The following is a 23,088-nucleotide window of genomic DNA, read 5'->3' as shown; positions in this document are numbered from 1 at the left end:
TACATGTGAATGAGGAATAGATAGTCGGGATTTCTCACACCACTTCAGTGGGCGTGTTGTTGACGCTTCTGCATGTCATTGAGTGGCCCCCTAAATGATAATCAGCCTGTTGCCTTTTGTTCACTGAATGGTTAAAAAATATTTAAATGTTGGCACTGGTTTTAAGTTATTTGTGGTGAGCGAATGTTATATGTTGTGAAATTATAGGCAAAATGTTTTTATATTGTGCTCAGAAATTTCTTACATTATCGACTGGGGTTTCCACATTATTGCTGTACGGTCTATATAACGGGTTAGAGCCCCGTGGGAGTGTGTGTGGATGAGGGCCGGTTTAAGCAGCCTCACCTGGCTGAGTCTGATTGGACTCTGGGGCTGGGTGAGGCTGCACACCTGTTGCACATTGAGTAATCAGTGTGCACAGTTTAAACCAGCCATCTCCACGCCAGTTGAAGAGAGATCTCCTGCATGGCTGGCGACTTTCATGTTGATATTCATGTTCATGTTCATGTTCTTCAAAAACACCGCCACCACGACCCTGCTTCCTTTTCTGGAGGAGCCCAATAAGCCCCCTAGGTCTGGTGTGGCAATTGGCTTTGCTACAGGGACATACTGTTAGTTATGGGTGTGGATGCAGGATGAGGCATTCATTTGCATCCTGGTTTGCATTTACCCCAAGCATGACTGGGCTGGGATTATCTCCTGGCTATAAACACAGAGTAACACTTATCGCTCGCATTCCCTCAAGTGTCCCATAATGACTTTCCTTTAGTCTGAATGTTGCTGTCATGAGAAACAAAGGTGAGCTCATTTATTTTTTCATTTACATTTAGGGCATTTAGCAGACGCTTTTATCCGAAGTGACTTACATTAGTCAGAAGAAAGAGAAAAATATATCACTCTGTACAGTAAAGATATTCATAGAAACAAGTGCTAAGCATTTACAATTGCTAGGATAAGCTATTCCCATACAACAAGGTAGCTTGGTTAAGATGCTACACAATAATAAGTACTGGCAAAGAGCACATTGGAGCGGTCTCAGTCACATTGCATTATAATGTTTTAGCGTATGTGTTGTGCTTCTGTAGTTTTAATTGTGTACATCGCCGCTGTTGCTGTTGCCACTGTGATGCTGACGGAATTCTACCACACCAAAGCATATGGAAGAATCAAAGCTATTAGGTTTGGTGAGAAGATTAAAATACTTTTATAATAAATTTAAATGCAGAAATAATAATAATCAGATGGTTAAAAGTGTTAAAACCTGTATGCCATGCTTTGGTTTAGCAGCCGCAATCATATTTTTTCCTTTAAACAATTGACACAAAGGGGACTGAGTTTGTATTGCTTGTATTGCATGCATGGAGACCCCTGCTCAGAACATCTTCAGAAATATCCATCTCCAGCCAAAGAGGAGGAGACTTAGTCATATTCTCTCTTCTCAGCTTTGAGTCAAAACTTTATTATAAAAGTATTATAAATCTATAACATATATAATATGTAATGTGTACGGTTATTATAGCTTTTTTATTATATATACTGACATGTTAATAATATAATATAAACTATCCAGGCTAAATTCATCTGTTAAGTGGTAGGACTAGATACGTTTTTTACTTCCTCCCACCCCCTTTCGAGCATGTGGCAAGTGTGTCTGTTTTTGCTTTTGTCTTAATTATTCATCTACTACCATTTTAACTTTGTTTTTATTGCTTAGATGTTCGAAATAAAGACGATCAAACAATGAATGAATCAATCAAAAACATGAAGTGTGACCTCTCTAAGGATTGCCCTCTGAGCCACTATGCACTCCGGATCAAAAGTGGCGCAGCAAATGCTGTGGGCCCAAGCATCTGCTTCGACGGAGACATGTATGTATTGATTGGTTCTGTATCGATGATTGTTAATTCAATTTCCAGAAATGTAAATTATTTTAACCGAACCCATGCTATGAATGATTTTGCTTCTGTCAACAGCGTTATGAGTCATGGTTTGAGAAACGTAGGGCCGGGACTCAACATGGTGCAGGTTCATGGCAAGTTGAAGGATTTTTGATCATCGTAGGCCTAAAAGTGTTATACACTGCCCCTAATTAACTAACACCAAACTATAGTTGTGCAATGTTTGCTATATTGTTGGTTGACTTCTCTGTTGGCCAAACCCAATTAATTGTCAACAATCACAAGAAACTTCATCCGACAAAAGCCACTGGCATGGGGGATGGGGACACACTGTTGGGATTGTTGGCGTTTTTTGGAGTTCCCTAAAAGGGAATACGATGGTAATGTGTTCTGACTTTGCTTGTTCTGTCTCAGGTAACAACGAAGCAATCAAGAGTTTTGACTTTGCTTGTTCTGTCTCAGGTAACAACGGAACAATTAAGAGGTTTGACTGTCTTGACGCACAAGATGGCAGTAAGAATATTTATATCTATATATTCAACCATTATCACACGAGAGGGAGTGCTGTTATACTGAATATCAGCACACCTGGGATTCCTAAGCCAAACAGTTCTACAGGTGCTATTTATTGGTTAACAGTAAATAAGCAACAAGAAATAACAATTTGGCAGTTGATTTAATGTGGGATTTGGGAAACTCACACATTTTGCCATGCAACACACCACATTTTCTAAACACAAGCTTGCCAATTAGGCCTACACATTATCGCAGGGCAGTTGCTTTGTAACACGTACATTTATTGCTTTGTTTCCGTTTTTCGTGCAACCAGTGAGTTAACAACTTAGTGTCATTAATGTAATTAATGGTTATTAGAAACACCAGTAGAGCAGAGCTTTGCACATATAGTTAAAAGTTCCAGTGCTGTTATACTCTAAACAGCACTCATGGTGTGCTTCTTGTTTGAGTGATTCGGTCCTCCATTATAACTATTTGTGTGTCTCTGTCTCTGTGTTATTATAAGTGCCTGGGGACACTTTAACCGACATGATAGAAATTGTTCCAGGGACAATTGTTTTGGTGGCATCTTTTGATGACGTTTCTACAATGTAAGTCACATAGCTCTCCAATAAACAAGTGAACACACACACACAAACGTTTCAATGGCTGATTGTGATGGGGTTCTTTATGCTTCTTCTCAGGATGCCAGAGGAGTCGAAGGATATATTGGTTGGATTAGGAAGCACACTAGTCAAACGTATCAAATACAGAGACACCTGGGTTTTCGCCGGTAGTTCTGGCATGACCAGCCCATTTGAAGAGGTGAGTGTTCCTGGCCATTGACCCAATCTTGTCCACTGTGAGTGATGCATTCCCGTCCCTGTTGTCTCTTGATTGACAACTCTATCAACCAATGTCTGTCCTAGTTATTGTAATTCGGCTTTGATAAAACCATGTTGGATTCGCAACGGGGGAAATCCATTTCATCGACATGGAGGGTAGATTGAGAACGGGTTCAGTCAAGGTGAAAATTAGAATATTTTAATTTTATGTCCTAGTGCAATAAAACCGGTGACATTTAGATACAGCTTAGAAATGGTTGTCAGATAAAGATGCATGATTTTAGGTGTTAGGTCAAGGGATGTGTTTATGTGTGTATGTATAGGAGTTCAGGATTCAACACATTGTTTGCCTAGTGTTCTACAGGAATACATGGTGTATAGAGAGACTATGGATTGATAGTGCACATAGCCAATTAGAGGATCGAGGCCTTGTGAGACCAACCTGGTGTATCCGCCTAGCCCTGCCTTATGTTACACAATGTGGATGTCGCACAGCCGTGTTAACATAAGTGAAAAGCTTCGCTGCCTGACGATTCAGGTATACCTTTGGTTTCAGCTAATGCCCAACGATGAGAAGACCAACAAATATGGAGGATGGCCTGCGATGGCAGAGGTGTCTGGGTGTTTTCCAAGGACGCTCTGATCAGTGGGAGAAAGTCACAGTGTTTTAGGATAGACCACACAACTATAAAATATGTAAAGCATAGCTACTGCTAATAATAATTATGATATAAACAAATCATGGCCTACTGCTAATTACAATACATACTGCTAATACCAACGATTATTGTTTTATTCATAACATAATAAGGACATGTTAAAAGGTGATGTGAAGTCACTAAAGGGATTCACTGTCATCTTACCAAATACACCTATTTACTGTGATTCATTCAGTGGTTTGGGGCAATGCAATTAGCTACACACATAACAACTGAATTGTGGTTTGGCTAACACTCCCCTCATTATCTATTTATAGAAGTTGGGGAAAGTAACTCCTAACCTGCCATACACATCGAGCTTTAGATGAAAGAATACTTTTTCCAAGGGACGATTATTTATTACAGACTAGTTGAAGAAATTAAGAAATTAAGACTTTGACCGTGTAACAGTGAAAAATCAATAAGCATTTCCACAGACTTTAATCGATCACAAAAGCAAAATAAAAGTCACTTCAAAATGTGATAACATAAAAAAATCTGTCAATATTCAATTCATATCAATAGCAACACTACTGTAAATAGCTAAATCGTAAATGATCATATTGTCATGTATATAGGCATAATATTCATTTATTTAGCTGTCGTGTACTGTTCAGTCACAACAATCTGTTTCCCCGGTGGGAGAAACATAGTTCTATAAGCTCCCAGCACATAGTGGTTAATGCAAAAGAAGCAGTCACGTGGACAGCTCACCTGTGGCTGTACATGCATTTAGAAGGAACCATATGAATTAAAAATAAAAGCATGACATTTTTCAACATGTCATCATGAATATGCGGGGGTCACTTTTGTTTTCCAAAGACGGGAACTGTTTACTTACCAAATACAACGGTTGAATTGACTTGGCATACCGTTTCAATGGGGATGTTTAACTTAATCACCTAATCATTATAAATTGTGTACTCTTCTTCTTCCTCGACTCCCATTTTGAATTTGAAAAGAGTCGAATAAAACCATAAACCGATGTGCTACCACCGAGTTAACGATGTTTTCACATTCACTTTTCGGAGTTGTGTGCGTGGTATCCCAGCAGGAACGTACTGAAAGATGATTATAATCAAATCTCTCTTATGCTTTCTCCTGTTCCAGCAATAAGGGCTTTTGTCATTATTTTGTATTTACTGTCATGCTTTTTAGATCTTCTGGGATTTTTGTATTATATTGTAATAATGCATAGGTAGATAGATTCATTTATTAATTAAAGGGCATTTTAATGAACTAGGTTTATGATTTTGGTGAACTGTTGTAAGCTCTAACTGTAATAGACCCAATTATGTTACCCCTATCACCTTACTTACCTTACAAATATGTGCACCATAAGCACTAGGTGTTTCTCACTAGGAGATTCTGTGCTGTCGTTAGCTTATACTAGCTTAGAGTACGGCTGACAAACAAAACCATGCTAATGCTACATCATTATTAGATTTTGTCGAAACTAAGATAGAAAAACAGCCTAATGCATGGGCTGTTGATATAGTTTAATTAAAATTAACAAAAAAGTGTCTGCAAATCTATTGAGCTTGTATGAGTGTAAGTGCTAATTGCATGAATAATTCATGCACACTATTTTATTTATTTATTTTTCACACCAGCATGCGGTTTCCATTGCCAACTATTTGCATCTGTATTCTGTATTTTTTAAATATTTTCCTAGGGTGAAATATTATTTCTGCATGCTATTCAGTTGTCGAAATATATTGGGGAGAAGGTGATTTATTCTCACTCTCTTGGTTTTACTAATTTGTAATTAGGGATAATAACAGCAGGCCTACATGACAACATTAAGTGGACCAATGAAGAGAGTTGCACATCTGAGCACCCTTGAATGAGGATTGACCCAAGGAGGGTTTACAAGTGGGATGAAAGTTAATGGATTTATTATGCCCACCAATAACCTGAGGTAGGGCTAAGTAGAGTTTCAAGCTAATTTATTAGGAACCTAGCTAATTACTTATTTGTAATTTACTGTCTTATCCAAAGCGACCTCCATGAATTCAGATATGCCAATGTAAAATCAGCCTCGAAATAGTCCTGCCCTGATGAAGGAAACAATTTCATGCACACATAATAGGTAGATGATTGTTATTATTTTCATCAAATTACGTAAATACGTAAGGCACAGATTAGCTACACAAACGCCCTTATTGCAAGCATGGACCTATTAAAGAAGATTGCAAGTGCGGTTCAGGACAATTGTAGTTACTATGTTTCACCGCTAGATGGCACAATAGCCCTTAGTCATCTTATTCTAACTAGGTCAGGATGCACAAGCAAACGTTTGACACTACATTTGACGTACACGTATACAATTTTCGTGCGGTCTGAAAAAAATAAATAAAATACACACATTTTCAATAATTCATTATATACATAATTTTCTATCAGTATTATTTTATATTAAATGAACAATTATTCATTCCATTGTAATTTACTCAATTACTGGAAGAAACAAAATAACGATTTTTCTTCATTCTGAACAAGAACAAATATAATTTCAAAAAGTGTTTCTGCGCTAATTTTGTTCGATACACAGGTTGGAGATACATTAATGAAATCGTTCTTGGATTTTTTGAATTTTTTTTTTTAAATTAATGCTAGTGTAGGCAATATATTTTTGAAGCATATGTAATATTTGTTGAAATACTCCGGCAGTAATGAATAAATCAAATAATCAGACCTAAATTTAGAAAAATCGGACATCTGGTGGCTGGCGAAGGCCTGTAATAAGCCTAACTCTATTCACTTAATTCGGCCTGAATGAAGTGACTGCATGTCCTACCTATCTGTCTACCTACCTACCTAACTACCTACCTACCTGCCTACCTACCTACCTACCTACCTACCTACCTACCTACCTACCTACCTACCTACCTACCTGCGTACCTATCTACCTACCTGCCTATATACCTACCTGCCTACCTACCTACCTGCCTGCCTATCTACCTACCTGCCTACCTACCTACCTGCCTACCTACCTACCCACCCACCCGGCAACCTGTGCACACTCTGCCTTTGCTGTCATTTTCGCATGACCGAAATCTTCCACAAGGCTAGGCAGAACTATTGCTAAACTAGAAAACTAATCTAGGCTTTCAGGGGACTGGCTTTAGAGGTTGGCTACTTCTAAATCGTGTTTACTCTGCATGGTCTCTCCAAAGTTGTCCCTCCAGCTTTAGGGATATAAGCCAAATTTACGCTACAGAAAAACGACCACATAACGAGAAAGCAAATGCATAGACAAGAAGTTTTATTTCATTCCCTGCATTCATGTCTTCGTGGGTACAAATCTTCTTGCATGTTGATCAATGTCCCATGATGCACTGCATCCATACATTTGAGCTCAAAACAGCTTTTACAAAAAAGGATATACAATATATATGTATATTTATATATATATAATATACACGTGTTTCTTTATGCACTGGATGTGTTTGAATGGGTCAAATAAACGTCTTTAAAAAAACACAGCCAAGGAAAAATTCTAACTCCCCAGATTAGGTTCAACGTAAAGTCATTACTAAACAAAGTCATTAACATCAACCATCTAACTATTGTACATGTAACACAAAGCCCTTCATGCACAATTTGCATATCTTTCAAGATTACAGTCATGGAAACCCAGAGATCGTCCTCCATTTCCTCCGTATGAATATAGCTCTGATGACTTGACTCTGAGACAGGCCAATGGGAGCGAAAATTGAACCAAACCAATGTATGAGTCGGCTCTCCTCATTAGCTTATACGAGTGACACCCCGGCAAGTCTCGCTTGCTATTGGTCGTTAACAATCGTGGCCTTATTTGTTCTAAATGGTATGATCCGCCACAAGACTGAGCCCGGGCTGACCCTACTGTCTAACTATGAACACTATACCTGTATAGGGCTTGTACATCGTGATGTCAAATCCCATTGACCGCCTCCATTTTGGAAGTATAGGAGCAAATTAAGGTTATTAGTAGTAATTGTGTCGTGGTTGTTGTTTCGTAATCAATTGTGAAATAAATGTTCATAATGGGGAGACATTGTTGTGTCTGAAACTGCCCCCAGCGTTTCTCATGCGAGAAGTGGCAAAACAAAGTTTGGATTTGCTTAGGTTATGGTATGTTTGCATTGATTTAGTAGCACTCTCTTGAGTCATCACAAAATGGCGGGGTATTGCAAACAAAAAAAATCTGTACAAGCCTTATAGGACTTTATCACAGAGGTTCAGGGGAAAACAGGTGTATCTTATGACGTTCACTATGGGCACTGGCATGCCTATCCATAAAGAGCTACAGCTGTTCTCTGTTTCTCCCTACTATTCCTCTGTGATTCTCAGTGATCGGATGAAAGACTGTGGTCTTAAAGAACGCTAGTGGTGCTACATAAAAACATAAGCACAGAATGAAGGAGAACAACAAAAGGTTTAAACTAACACAGTACAAGACATCAGGTATTCAAGGTCATAATCAATGCAGAGGTGTTCAAAAGGTAGTCCAGCCGTGCTCCTTCTAATCCCGTTCCTTTTTTTTCGTTTCCCTTCATGTATCAACGACATTACTTCTGGTATAACTCACTTCACATTATATAGTTCAGAATTACAGTATTACATCATTTTCAATCAATACAACAGAGTAATAAGTAGCATGTGTGCATGTGAGTGTGCGTGTGTGTTTGTGTGTCTTAATAATAACTGATCGTCGTTCATGTAAACATATTAATTCCACCAGGTCATGCAAACAAGAGAGACCAAACAAAATAAATCAATCATAACGTGTTCCACTTGAGGTGCACTGTACAGGTCGCGCTGAGAACTCAGACTCAGATCCCTCTGAGTGGGGGGGGGGGGGGTAGGTAATAAAGTTCAGTTATTTAAGTTGTTCATAAGCCCTTAGTTAAGGATAAACTAATCATTACCAAAACATAAATATGGATATTTGAAGATGACCAATAAGTGCTCATATCAATTATCTGGGTTGGAAAATCCCACTTGTGATGTCACTGGAGGGTCAATTTCAACATGACTTGTAAAGGCTAAATACAGCTGGTGGTAAAATAGGGGCTGTTTAACATAGTTAGTAACAATGTTTTGTTGATGATTAGTTCATCATTAACCAAAGGCTTATAGATGACTCGTGACTGATCGTTATATTAAGAGTTACCGGGCGGTCTTATGGGCCAGTCTCCGTGACCGAGCCATCTAGCCACCATCAGACTCATTCTCGCACTCTGAGGTCCATTCGGATCTTAGTTTGAGCCTCTGCCAAATGAAAATAAAAACGTTACATCCCTTTTGATATTTATAAAAGTTGCTACCCCCTCTCAACCCCTACTGAAGCATGCAGTCACTTGGCGTAGGTGGAAGCTCTCCTCACGAACCCAGTCCGAAGCGTTCCCCGTAATTTCAACTTTCCAACATGTCTGCTGAGTTGCACAGATTAAAACAACAAAGGGTTAAGCGGATTATAAAAACTTCAATATAACACAAGAGGGGGAAAAAAGGGGCAAGTGCCGTTAAATTAATCCAACATGGCCGCGATACTTCAGTCGCCTACACAGGAAGACTCTGAGTCCGACTGAGTAGGTTTGGTTAAGGCCCGGGCATTCTGTCACGTTCTGAGCAGAGCCTCCAGTCGGCTGAGTCTGACTGAGTAGGTTTGGTGAAGGCCCGGGCAGTCTGTCACGTTCTGAGCAGAGCCTCCAGTCAGCTGGGCGCGGGGCCAACATGAATAGAGTTGGATGGAACTCATACAGGACATGAAAGAACTATTGTGTGGAATAAAGAAAATGGGGGAAAACCTCACATCAGCGGTGGCTATTTAGGCCAGACTTTGTGCTAGGCGGGGTCAACCACGGACGCGACAAACTCAGCTTTATGTCCCGATCGGGATACCATCTCTGTACTTTAAACGACTTGTTAATATTAATTCAGCATGGAACAGATGTTCATGTTGCCAGGACGTTTTTGCGAGGAGGGTTTTTTGGACAAGCCTGCTCCTAAGCACACTTTAGCATAGAGCTGCTGGGCTGTGCCCGGGTGGGGGGGATAGGGGGATTATCTGGCACTGGGCGCTGCCTGGTAGCTCAGTACCGTCATGGTGGGCAGCAAGGGTGTCGGCGATGGGACGGGAGGCCAGGGAGGGCGCGGGGGGGGGGGGGGGGGGGGGTCTCAGACGCGGCTGGCCGGCCTGCAGCAGTAGGTACAGCTTCTCAGACTGTCCCGGTCCACGCTGCCATCCGCGCTACCACGGCGACCGTCCTCGTAGTGGGACACTGGAGGAGGGAGGGAGGGAGGGAGGGAGGGAGAGAGAGGGGGGAGAGAGAGAGAGAGAGGGGGATGGAGAGAGAGAGGGAGGGAGAGAGTGAGGGGGAGGATGGGAGAGGGAGGGGGAGAGATACAGAGAGGGAAAAGGGGAGGGGGGAGAGAGAGAGAGAGAGATGAGGGACTATCAACAAAGGAACACAAATGTGTGTGTGTGTGTGCTTCTGTGTCTGTGAGTCATGTTGCATACATAAGCGGTCAGGGTATTTGACCTGGCCCCCGGTCAAAGGGTTCTAGGTTCAAACCAAACTCTATTCCCTCTGCCTGTAGGCCTCCCAACCCAACCTGCCCACTAATGAGATTCCTCCTTCCTCCAGAAACAAAAGCCTTCTTAAGACTCAATACAAAAAGAGACTCACAACTCTCTTGCTCTGCGTGGACTACATCTTCCTCCTCATCCTCCTCCTCCTCGGGCAGCATGAGGGCGTGGCAGGGGCTGGTGGGCGTGGTCTGGCTGGGCCCGTCCACGTTGGTGGTCAGCTGCAGCCGCCGCATGTGCCTTACCACCGCCGTGGCATTGAAGGCTTGCTGGGGGGGAGGACAGAGAGAGAGAGAGAGAGAGAGAGAGAGAGACTCAGATGACTGGATCCTGTCACAAAGGTTTAACACCATCTGAGCCTGTACCGCAACACGACATACTCAAAGTAAATCAGGGTTCTGCTTTTGAATGAAACGCTGCACTGGCATCTTTGTCTACTTCTTTTTAGTCTACATTTATCTTTGATTTTAATCTTTCATTGACTGCGCTTTAGTCATTTCTAAATCTGATTAATGTCTTTGTAAAGCATCCTAAAGGGCCATTGTGTGGCTGCTATATAAATGAACTTGCCCTGACTAAATGGGGCTTTCCCTAACGTCAGATTTATGTTTGTTTGTGTGTCTCATAGCTCATAGTCTCTCTAAAAGGCACCCACCTTCCACTTGCTTTTAGCAAAGTTCTTTTTGATCTGAGCGCTGACAGACTCGTGGATGTTCTTGTCCAGCGCGGTGTCCCCACAGATCCTGCCGAAGCCCCCACAACATCACCACCAAATCAAAGGGGACAGCACCACAAATCCCACTCACAGAAACATAATGCGGAAGTGTGTGTGTGTGTGTGTGTGTGTGTGTGTGTGTGTGTGTGTGTGTGTGTGTGTGTGTGTGTGTGTGTGTGTGTGTGTGTGTGTGTGTGTGTTCTACCAAGGGTGTTGAAGGGCCAGCTCACACGTATATCTCTTCGAAGGCTCTTTCTCCATCAGGTGACAAATAAAGTCTTTGGCTGCAAAGCAAAAACTATTGATTACACTGTCCACGTATACAGCGACTACTAATCCATCTCTCACAACCCTTTCATGTTTATGAATGTTTTAACCATCATAACTAAACAGCTACCAGAACAAAGAGTATTTAGTTAGGATCCTCATATTTATATTTTATTTTTATTTTATCACTTTACCAGGAAGGATAAGATGTTGTTGTATAGATGTAAGTGGATTATTAAGGTGGAAAAACAAAGCTAGCAAAAGAAAAAGCTTTTGTTATAATAATCCACTCGCTATCTTAGTCACATTTCCTTTTCCTAATCCAACCCAGTTAAAAGCTTACGTGTACTACTGTGTTTGATGTACGTCTTACCTGAATCTGAGATGTCATCCCAGTAAGGAGAGTCAAACTCGTACTCCGCTTTGAGGATCTGCTCAAACAGCTTTGCATCGTTCTCATCATAAAACGGAGGATATCCACATAGTCTGTGTGGCAGTCATCGGAAGGTATATTCAACATGACAAATATCAAATCAATCACTTAACTTATCAATAAAGTAGTTCAAAACCCTACTCACAGAATATAAGAGATCACTCCTATAGACCAGCAATCCACTGCTTTGCTGTAGGGCTTCTGAGCCAGAACCTCTGGTGCTGAAATGAAATTCACACAACAAAACCTATTCACACAGAGAAAACCAACATTCTATTATAATGTACTCTCTTCATGGCACTCAGCTAGGTTACACTAAACAACCCGACAGAGTACTTATGAAGTACAGGCTTCACAGCAATAAGAGGACAATCCAGGGTAAAGGAGAGTAGAGAGCGAAACATCCAAGACTTGACGGGCGAGAGTTTAAGCTGCCGTTGACCTCTCTTACCTACATATCCAGGAGTTCCGCATGCTGTGGACATCACACTGCCAGAACCCTCTATCTTGGACAGACCAAAGTCACTGATCATGATTTTGGAGTCTTCATCCATGCTGTAATACAGCAGGTTCTCCGGCTAACCAGAAACATGAAATATCGGTCAAAGAAAGTGACGGTGAAAGTAAAAGAAATAGTGTGAAAGTGCGATGATGAACTGCTCTACCTTCAGATCTCGGTGGACTATCCCCATATCATGCAAGTATTTGACTGCGTCCAAGATCTGGTGGATGAGCTGGCTGGCGTCTCTCTCCGTGTAGAAGCCCTTCTCCACGATCCGGTCAAACAGCTCGCCTCCTGAAACACTGCCAGGGACCACACTCTGTTAGCCATTCACTCATTGGTATAAGTCTGGTACCATTCGTATATCGCATAGATGTGTAACAGTAGAGATGTGTAACAGCAGAGATGTGTAACAGCAGAGTTGTGTTATGTGTTACAGCAGAGATGTGTAACAGCAGAGTTGTGTTATGTGTTACAGCAGAGATGTGTAACAGCAGAGATGTGTAACAGCAGAGATGTGTAACAGCAGAGTTGTGTTATGTGTTACAGCAGAGATGTGTAACAGCAGAGATGTGTAACAGCTGCAGAGGTGGGACTTACAGCTGCATGACGAGATACAGGTGGGAGGTGCTTTCGTAGATGTCTTCCAGGGACACAATATTGGTGTGCTGGATTCTATAGAGAATGAACCACCCAAAAATAACATTAAATATTTCTCAAATTCTAAAGCACAGGGACACTTCGAACACGCTTCTCGAAAGCCTTCTTATTTCTGTCACCAGGTGGTCGATTTTTCAATCATGAGAGCTGTGCCCATTCTTCCTCCGAACCCCCCTTGGTACACTCAGATCCAACCCACGTTTGATTCTTAACGCCCATGTGGAGCAGCATTCTAGCAGTAGTGCAAGTTCTGAGGATGGGTGGACGCAATACACTTGTGGGTAACGGATGAGAGAGAGGCCAGAGTCTCAGTCATCCACTGCTTAAGGAAAAGCATGTTTCAGACCCCATGGAGGGCTCAAGTCAACAACCGTATGAGTGGATGCACAGCCATTTATTCCTGCTGTACAACCCAGGCAAGGGAAGCCCTCTTCGCTGCAGATCGGTAGTGAAATACAGTTGATAACACCCTTGTCTCTCACTTATTACACAATCACAACTGAGGAGCTCTCTCTCTATGTGTGTGTCTGTGAATATCTATGAATGTATCTATGAATGTATGAATGCTTGTATAAATCTATTCAGCAATTATACATGGCTGTCCGTCTGTCTGTCTAAATGTGTTTGCCTCTCCGTCTGTCTCTCTGTAGGTCTTTCCTTCTTGACAGAAATCCCCACAATAAGGGTCTCAGTATGTTCAACTTTGTCACCAACCCCCCCCTTATCATCCGCTTCGTGCGCAGAGCCCCCTCCTCGGCCCCCCACCACTGTCTCTCGCTCTTCCTTCAGCACGCCCGCCGCTGCTGCAGGGAACTCCACACCACATTCCCGCCTCTGTGAGCTGTTGCCCTGGCAACAAGGACACTAAAAATAGGTCCATCTTCTTTACTCCTGACATTTACGCCACTGTTCCACTGTTTCCACTGACACTGTGCATTTAATCAACCGTCCCCCCCTTCCCCCTCCTACCCCCCAGTGCATATCTGTACATTGCCCGTGCGGTGCGTCGCTATACGTTAGCCCTGGCCCCCTGCCAGGTGGTGAGGGCGGGACGCGGTGACCTCACCGGTGCAGCACGGCGATCTCGTTCTCGATGTTGTTCTCCTTGCCCTCCAGCGCCTTCTTGGGGATGCACTTGATTGCCACCAGCCGCTGGGTCCCCTTCTCCTCGGCCAGCACCACCTCGGAGAACGCCCCCCTGGGGTGGTGAAACGGGAGGGGGGAGGGGGGGGGAGGTTTGGGGAGGAGGGGGTGGTGGTGGTGGAGGTGGTGGTGGTTGGGGTGGTGGTGGTGGAGGGAGTGGTGGTGGTGGTGGTAGTGGTAGTAGTGGTTGGGGTGGTGGTGGTGGAGGGGGTGGTGGTGGTGGTTGGGGTGGTGGTGGTAGTGGTGGTGGTGATGGTGGTAGTAGTGGTTGGGGTGGTGGTGGTGGTGGTGGTGGTGGTGGAGGGAGTGGTGGTGGTGGTGGTGGTGGTGGTTGGGGTGGTGGTGGTGGTGGTGGTGGTGGTGGTGGGGGTGGTGGTGGTGGTGGTGGTGGTAGAGGGGGTGGTGGTGGTGGTGGTGGTGGTAGAGGGGGTGGTGGTGGTGGTGGTGGTGGTAGAGGGGGTGGTGGTGGTGGTGGTGGTGGTGGTAGAGGGGGTGGTGGTGGTGGTGGTGGTGGTAGAGGGGGTGGTGGAGGGGGTGATGGAGGAGGTGGAGGTTGTTGGGGTGAGGGTGGTGATAGTGGCGTTGGTGGTGGTGGTGGTGGTGGTGGTAGAGGGGGTGGTGGTGGTGGTGGTGGTGGTAGAGGGGGTGGTGGAGGAGGTGGAGGTTGTTGGGGTGAGGGTGGTGATAGTGGCGTTGGTGGTGGGGGTGGTGGTGGATGTGGTGGTTGTGAGGGTGGTGGAGGTGGTGGTGGTGGAGGGAGTGGTGGTGGTTGGGGTGGTGGTGGAGGTGGTGGTGGATGTGGTGGTTGTGAGGGTGGTGGAGGGAGTGGTAGTGGGGGTGTTGACGAGGGGGCATGTGTACACGTTGGAAAGAGACAGAGAGACAGACAGAGAGACAGACAGAGAGACAGACAGAGAGACAGGCAGAGACGGAGAGAACAGTCCTTTAAACATACATTGATGGTTCAGGTGTTCAGGTGAGGTGTAGGATATATACGATCAGAATGATCTAACTTTGGCTAAGTTGCGGCAGTGACATTGAACCTATAATATATTCTGGGCTGACCACAGTGTTGTGACTAATGTACATCGTGCACTGCATCTCAGACGTATGCTGGGCTCTTGAAAACTATTTGCCAAGAACTGGTGCCAATGTATTCGTGAAACTATGACAAATTGTGACTAAGTCAACATTGGCACACACTTTTAACAGAGCGACATTTAAACTAGGCTTAAACTTAATCCAAGCAACTGAGAACGTTTTAATTAGCAAGTAATGATGGACGCCATTTCCTATTTCTCATGGAGAGTGTGCATGTGGGTGCGTGTTTGTGTGTGTGTATGTATGTCATGACTCTAAAGGAGGTATTGCGATGAATAATTCAACATGATGATATTACCATAGTGCCGCCCAGACTTTTCAGGGCTAAAAAAAAAGGCCTGAGGAGTGAGCCGTCACACGGCCGCAAATAGAGAGAGCCGGTATCAACCCCAGCACACCCATAGCCTGCACCATTTGGTAGCCATTCAATAATAGATAGAGTAAATGTAGTGTGGTGGCTTTGAGGACGGCTGGACTGCATTATAGATTATGGGCTGGCGATGATGGGACACAGAGTAAGTTGTGTGTCTGTGTGTGTGTGTGTGTGTGTGTGTGTGTGTGTGTGTGTGTGTGTGTGTGTGTGCGTGCCTGCCGTGTGTGGTTCACAGGGACAGATAACCTAAATACACATGTATGTAAGCTTTGAGTGTTCTCATATCTTGAACTTTGTTGCTGTTTAAAAGCCTTTATATTAAGTTACAATAAGTTGCTCAATGTCAACATCCTTCCCGCTACGATGCAGTTGGAGGTGCACCCATCTATAAGGATAGAAGGTGACATAATATTTGGTCATCTGGGGGCTTAATCCATTATCTTGAACCATATACAATGATACATGTATTGTATGAAATGTCATCTGTGTACCAATTTAGTACTTCAGAGTATGGCTGTATTCTTTGTTTGCGGATGTAAATATGGGAACATGTGTGTAGGAGCTCCTCATTTGACCTCTTTCAACCCACAAATGAAACGCTAGTGTTCTGGTTGGCTGTCGAAACCCCTGTGGTGCAAGGTCAGGGGGGAACTGGTTAGAACATGGGCAGAGGGGACGTACGGAAATATTGAATTCAGTCAACCTCCTAGATTTCTGGTTACCCGATTGAATTATCAATCCCCATAACAGTGCCCAAAAAGTAGACCTACTCTTTCCAGGCATATATTTAAGCACTTTTTCCCCCTATGGAGCTGTGGGCACAGCCCTGCTGTCTAGAGACACCGTTGGATAAGGGAGCAGAACACACACACACACACACACACACACACACACACACACACACACAAACACAAGCACTTTTCCCACCACCACGCAAAGCGTACAGCGGAAGTGGACTTAAAATCTGCTCCTCGAAAACACTTGAGATCCGCTCCCATGTTAACCAAGGAGCATGAGAAGACACCAGAGAATACAACCACGTCCGCTCACTAACATGGGAGTGGATTGTCAGCATTTTTGGTCTGCTGCTGGCTTTGTGCGCTGCAGGGAAAAGGTCTTTGGCATCACAACATGGAAGGTGTGCGTTTGTGCATTCTTCGTGTTGGCGCGTGCCTTCAGGAGCCGGGATAATAGCGCCGGTGATTAGTCTGGAACCTCTCAGTTCACTTTTTAGTTCTATGGGGTGTTATCAAAGGACGTAGTTCACAATGACCCCGGACTCAATTGGGGGGACTAAGACTAATGAGAAACCCGAAACACATCAGCAACAGCCATCTTGGTTGATTATGAAACTACTACTCAGTGAAGTCATCATTACAAACTTGCCCCGTCTTAGATAAGCAGCTGAACGGGAGGGGGGCCAGATGCATATGCCAGAACAAATGAAACATGAGTTCTCAGAATCGCCTGGTTCCCAGGCTAGTAAAATCCTATGTCATCGCCAGCCTCCAGCTTGTGAACGTTCCACTCTGCTCCGGACACACGCTGCGTCCTTTTGGTGACGTCGAAGGGCGTTTTCCGAGGCACTTTGACATCGCAGCAAAAGTGCGAGGTGTGTGTGGAGGTTTGGAGCTCCTTCCGGTCTCCGATGTCGGCCGAGCCTGAGAGAAGGTTAAGCTTCTCAAAACACTTTTTTCCAAACGACTCAAAATGTATGATTGCAGACCATTTGCAACAGCGCCACCCATGGAAGAAGGCCCAAATCAGAAGCAACCGGGTATTCGATGGCATCTAAGAGGCCTCACCACCAATAGCTGTCTCCATGCTATTCACATTTGTGAAGAAAAGGTTTTGCATTTTCAACCACGAATCCGAAAATATTAAGCTGCTAAAATACATTCATACAAAAACCCACGCGATCACGGCGCGTGCTTCGCATCCTGGTAGCAGCACTCAACCGGGCCTGGGGCCTGTGCATCCGACGCCGTCGTCGTGCTCAGCCAAGCGGCCGCTGCACGTGACAGGAGCGCCAGCGTGATAAGGCTCTCATTCCGTTGGCCCAAGCCGCTCAGCTTTTAATCGGCTGCCTTTGAAGAGGTCTTAGGAGAACCTAACGACACGGCTGCCCCACTTTGCACCGAGCCGGACGGCGCTGATTGATATGACCCCGGAGGTCGGCTCCTCTCTGACCTTCTATTATCCATCATTAAAAATCCATGGAGCCCTAATGAGGCGTACACACATCCGTTACAAGGCCAAGGAGACAACCGCACACACACACACACACACATAACCAATCTATGAGATCAATAATCTTTGACAGGAAACTGTTATTGTTTTTAAGTATACGACGGGGACGTTGAGTGTGAACCATGATGCACAGCGTATAAAAAGACACAGCGCCTGGGGTTCGTATAGGCAGCCGGAGTAACAGGATGACTGACAGTGAGTAATATAAGCTAGAGGGGGAGGGGGCTTGTCTAGGGTGTTTGCGAGTGAGTGCATACAGAAGCAACACACGCGACTCAGACACAGTGCACACACGTACACAAACACATCTAAATCATCTTCATGCAAACACACACGCACTGCAAGTCTCACACACGCATACCGCCAGTCTCTCTCACACACACACACACACAGACACACACACTGTTGCCACAAGACACGTTGTAATTAAGCATCCAGCAGCGTGTTTCTCCTTGGAGACTGAGCAGTGGAGTGGAGAGAGACCCTCTGTGGGTCTGCCGGGGGTGAGGGGGGGGAAGGAGTGGGAGGTTCTGTGTGTGAAGCCGGAGCGATGCGACCCAGTCAGTGTTGGCGATGCGTGCATGCGTTCTGTCCTCATTTTAGACACGGCAAGTCAAACGTTTGTCTCAGTCCAAAGTGTGTCTACTCCATGACGCGAATGTGTTTAAAAACCTGCGGTCGGTTTATAAACTATGCACCGGTAGAATCATGGGTAAAAATACGCTTGGGTATGTTTCACCCTGTTATGTCGATAACGAAACCCACGCGAACACATCACATGTTTCCTCCCTCTACCGTGTCTGGTGGGTCTCCGGCTGGCGGGTTGGACGACATGTTTGCTGGGATTCTAATTGCTGTGTATGATTTCCTTGGTGCGGCAGAATGCAGAGTGGGCGGGCCTTTCCACCCCGCGCGGGTGGAGAGTAGCATCCATCACTCTATTGATTTGGCTGCCTGCAGGTGCACACTTCCAGCTCAAAGCACCCTTCTTATAGCCTAATTAGTTTTATGACTGTGTGTGTGTGTGTGTGTGTGTGTGTGTGTGTGTGTGTGTCTGTTTGTGTATGTCTGTGTTTGCATGTGTGTGTGTGAGTGTGCGTGGGTGCGTTTGTGTGTGTGTGTGTGTGTGTGTGTTTCTGTGTGTGTGTGTGTGTGTGTGTGTGTGTGTGTGTGTGTGTGTGTGTGTGTGTGTGTGTGTGTGTGTGTGTGTGTGTGTGTGTGTGCGTGCGTGCATGTGCAGCACTTACCGCAGACACCCTATCCCTACTTTTAGTGTAATTGATCCTAATATATCCGACGGTTGTTAAATATATCAAGATTCAAAAGAAAAATAACAAAGCTATTGTTACTGTGATTGTGGTGTGGGAAGTGTGGGCCAAAAACAGTGTTATTATATTTCTGTGTTTAAACCAGTAAGGGCAAATATCCAACATCGCCTGAGCCTTGAAGCACACCCTGCTAGTGTTATTAGCAGGCCACTTCTCAATACAGAATAGAAATTGTAGTTTACGTTGGCATTTGTGTAACTAGGATTCGTCCATTAAGATTTGTGGGCCAGTTGCCGCCCCCAGTATTATGAATGCATAAACTTAGGTATTAGATCACAATGTTCGACATATGTAAACGTGTTCGATCTACAGCCATGATCAGGCCTCTGTACACCCTTGGAGCTATAGGGAGAAGTCCTGTTTACAGCCTGAAACAACTCCCCTGCTTGGACCCTGAAAGTATTTTGCTGAAATTAAGAAATGGTGCGGTGGTTTGGCTACTTATTGATGCCAAATATAATACAGATACATCAAAATCTACGTTGAGATGAAGGATTTGCTTATCATAGTGCCCGGCGTGGAACAATTCAAGTTCAAATTCAAAACCAAAGGGACTGAAAAGCTTAGGCATGCAAGAAACCGCATTGAGAACAAGATTACTTTAATAAAATGCTCATATTTACGTCTATCGATTGCTTAAGCCAACGTAACACATTGCTTTTACTCTTACAATCCATTAAACACTCTGCTGGGGCCCGTAAACTATCTTGAGACAAGAGATGGATTGAAGCCAACATCAAGCTCTTCCTCAGCCTACCTCCCAACATTCTGCAAAGATACTCTTTGTAAACCAATATGTTTATATCATAATACCCATTTACCAAAAGCTAATGAGATACAATGATTTGCATATTGGCCTTAATTTAGTTTTTTTCTGTTTGCTTAAAGTAGTAGTTCAATTTTCATAATTCTAGAAGGGTAAGCCATGCAAAGTAAGCGACAGAAATTAAAAGATTGATTCAACAACACACTGTTAGCCTCTCCTTGAGCTTGTCTCATTTTAGTTTTTAGTTAAAGGCCAATTCTACTTGGTTACTGTTTGATACAAGTTAGTGTAGTTTAGTTCTGGCTGCTTTGACAGTTGAAGGTTGGATATTGCGCACAATACTCTTTGTTTTTATATATTAAACCCCTGATTAGCCTTCTGTACCTCTGAACTGGAAGGAAGACATAGAACAAACCTGACATAACGTTTTCTCTCTTACTCATCATTATTTTTGGTTAACCTTGCAAGCCATATTTTAACTGCACTTTCTACTAGTATAATTGTGGATGTGACAAATGAATGTTGATAAAACCCAGACTGAATGACCTTTACAGGCTTCAGTAAAAAGCAACATGGACTTAAGTCAAACAAATACCGGGACAGTATTAATATTAGGATTGATCTGCTACCTGGAGAACACTTTGTTACTGTGACTGGGCTGAGGTGGAATAGCAAGGATTAGTGGGATCCCTGGATAATATTTCAACATAAATCAATTATAAGACACTGGGTCGTAGGATAAAGCTATTGGGTAATCTCATAAGGAGCTTTCAGTCAACACATTCATTCGGCCTTCTGCTAGGTCTGGCTACTCACAAAGACAGGAGGGAACAGAAGGTTTGATAAGGCAAAGAACTATCCTGTTCAGGCTAGTCCCCTGAACTCCATTAGATGTTACTACTCCTATGTCGTAATGTTGTACTTTACGCTAATATTTGAATGCTCATATAATTATTATGTCATGCAGGTAGGCTTACATCACCAGACCCATTCACAAACGCATATTAGTCTGGAATCTCTCAGTTCATTTTTTATTTCTTAGCAGCATAATTAAGGGATGCAAACCAAATTGCCTCTGGATGCAATTGGATAGAACTACGACCAATCAGAGGAAAGAAACGCGTGACACATCTGCAGCAGCCATCTTGGTTGTTAATGAAAATGCCGCCACGGCGTTCCCATAGGGCGCTCCGCTGTAAAGACCCATCTGATATGAGATAAACGGTTGTGATTGGCTCAACCCGGGCCAGGTCTGCTGGAAAACTAACTGAATTGGAGGGGGGCCAGACGCATACGCCACAGCAAATAAAACATGAGCTTGCAGATTCATCTGCTTTCCCGGCTGTGAATCAAGTGGTAAAATAGTAGCTTAACACATGTTATAAACTCTTCAAACATGTATAGTTTATAAACAACAAACAAAATTGCTTTGAAATGATGTGTTTCCATCCAACACCATTCAGTGTTATGTGGTGTGTTTGACTACAATATTTTAATCTATTAGATGACGCAATCATTATTGAACTGCTCCACGCTATGACACCTTGGTGTAATGAATCACAGTTGAGGAGGTAATTCAGCTACCAGAACACACACTCTGCTGGGAATACAAGAGGTGGCCCCCGGGTCATACGGGCAAGTCTCCAAGGGGCCCCCACGCGTGCGGTAGGTCACCTATATATTTTGTAGGTGACCTCTTGTCTCCATCCCATCCGGGCAAGAAATTATGTTCAGAAATGTCGATGGCAGGGTGAAGACGGTCACCAAGAGCTGTTTTTGTAGAAACACAGTTTTGTCTGTATTTTGTCTGTATTGTCTTGTATTTATAGATGTTTTCATTGATAGACCTTTTTTTCCTTTTGAAAACTGAGTTTGGCTTCTTATTTAGTTTTTTTTCTATACTGTCACAGATAAACTTCCAAAATGGTGTGGCATAGTAAAAGGGAAAACAAAAAACATCAAACGAGTTACTCACGTCCCAAGCACTTCTTTAAAATCATAATGTTCTTTGATGTCTGTCGTCTTCTTCTTCCACCCAGTGCCGTCCTCTACAAGAGGCATCCTATAAAGTGCTGGTTCTGTCGCCCCAGAACTGCAAAGAGTGAGCGAGGGTGAGACAAGGATCCGAGTCACTGAGCTTTTATGATCCTATCCATGAGTTAGCACATAAAAACCCAACCAAAGTGTCCCTGATAAAACTGGTCAACAAGCTACATTGGAGGGCACGGGGGAAGGTTGAAATCACTAATAACAGCATTTGGGGCACAAAGGGTAAGAATTTAAACACATGATGTGTATGTGATGTTGACTTTTGATTTTTACTTCCTGACGACATTACTATACAGCCCCTTGTGGGTTAAAGATATCTATTTCTGCATTTGAAAATGTTTGATTAATAGGCCTAGCTGAACAATATGACAGGTTGAAACATAGACATATAACATAAACATCTCCTTTTACCCTCAGGGAAGTTGGAAATAAGATTCTCCAATCTGTAGGATGGATTTCAAATGGTAGGCTACAGGCATTCGTTCAGTAAACCAGTTCATATGAAATGAGGCTTTGGTCTCAAGATTCATTTTGTCGCATTTGTATAGGTTACTATTACAATATCGGCCAACATTATGGGCCAGTGGAGGAAAAATGCTCGACTTCAAAGAAATCGTTTTACAAGGGCATCGCTGAGTTTAAGATTTGACCCACACAACATTTCATTTTGTGCAAGTGTCTTGCATGCATAGGGCAGCTCCGATTAAGGTACCGATGTGCCTTTGTGAGTTGGAAACAGCCGATATCAATTCATTGCCCCTCTACAATTGCAATTCATAAGCACGCATACGAGCCTTGCCCGTCAGTTCAATGTGCGATGCCCGAGAGGTTGTGTGTAGCGTGCAGGGATGCTCTCGCTATGATCTTCCGTCCAGGAGGACAAGCATGGAGAAAGGGGGATGATGGGATTCTTCGTAATGCAAAAGCAGCCCGTGAATATATGTTAAAAAAAAACCAACATACTGTTCCCAAACATAAACCTACC

At 43.7% G+C, this 23,088-nt stretch overlaps 2 protein-coding genes across 2 annotated transcripts; one reads left to right on the top strand and one right to left on the bottom strand.

Moving 5' to 3' along the window:
• The first annotated feature begins 741 nt into the window (after window positions 1-741).
• Window positions 742-5,333, top strand: LOC307084175 (protein FAM3D-like). The gene is made up of 8 exons (XM_079748429.1): window positions 742-798; window positions 1,086-1,184; window positions 1,715-1,868; window positions 1,974-2,032; window positions 2,361-2,411; window positions 2,920-3,004; window positions 3,098-3,218; window positions 3,795-5,333. Exons 1-8 carry the CDS (start codon window positions 786-788, stop codon window positions 3,879-3,881), a joined length of 669 nt encoding a protein of 222 aa, XP_079604555.1. The 5' UTR covers window positions 742-785; the 3' UTR covers window positions 3,882-5,333.
• Window positions 5,334-10,104: 4,771 nt separating this feature from the next.
• camk1a (calcium/calmodulin-dependent protein kinase Ia) lies at window positions 10,105-22,115 on the bottom strand (the record flags this gene model as incomplete). The annotated part of the gene is made up of 11 exons (XM_079748613.1): window positions 10,105-10,208; window positions 10,617-10,785; window positions 11,172-11,259; window positions 11,437-11,515; window positions 11,872-11,984; window positions 12,077-12,152; window positions 12,383-12,509; window positions 12,597-12,735; window positions 13,034-13,108; window positions 14,160-14,291; window positions 22,030-22,115. 11 exons carry the CDS (start codon window positions 22,113-22,115, stop codon window positions 10,105-10,107), a joined length of 1,188 nt encoding a protein of 395 aa, XP_079604739.1.
• Between the last annotated feature and the right edge of the window lie 973 nt (window positions 22,116-23,088).

The sequence above is a fragment of the Pollachius pollachius genome, assembly GCF_949987615.1.
Source record: "Pollachius pollachius genome assembly, chromosome: 12".
Lineage (NCBI taxonomy): Eukaryota > Metazoa > Chordata > Actinopteri > Gadiformes > Gadidae > Pollachius > Pollachius pollachius.
This window is presented reverse-complemented; position numbering and strand designations above follow the sequence as displayed.

Excerpts from the sequence above, each read along its gene's own strand:
- LOC307084175 (XM_079748429.1), top strand. Across the intron at positions 2,033-2,360 it reads CAACATGGTGCAGGTTCATG|GTAACAACGGAACAATTAAG; the intron begins GCAAGTTGAAGG and ends GTTCTGTCTCAG. Across the intron at positions 3,219-3,794 it reads TGACCAGCCCATTTGAAGAG|CTAATGCCCAACGATGAGAA; the intron begins GTGAGTGTTCCT and ends CTTTGGTTTCAG.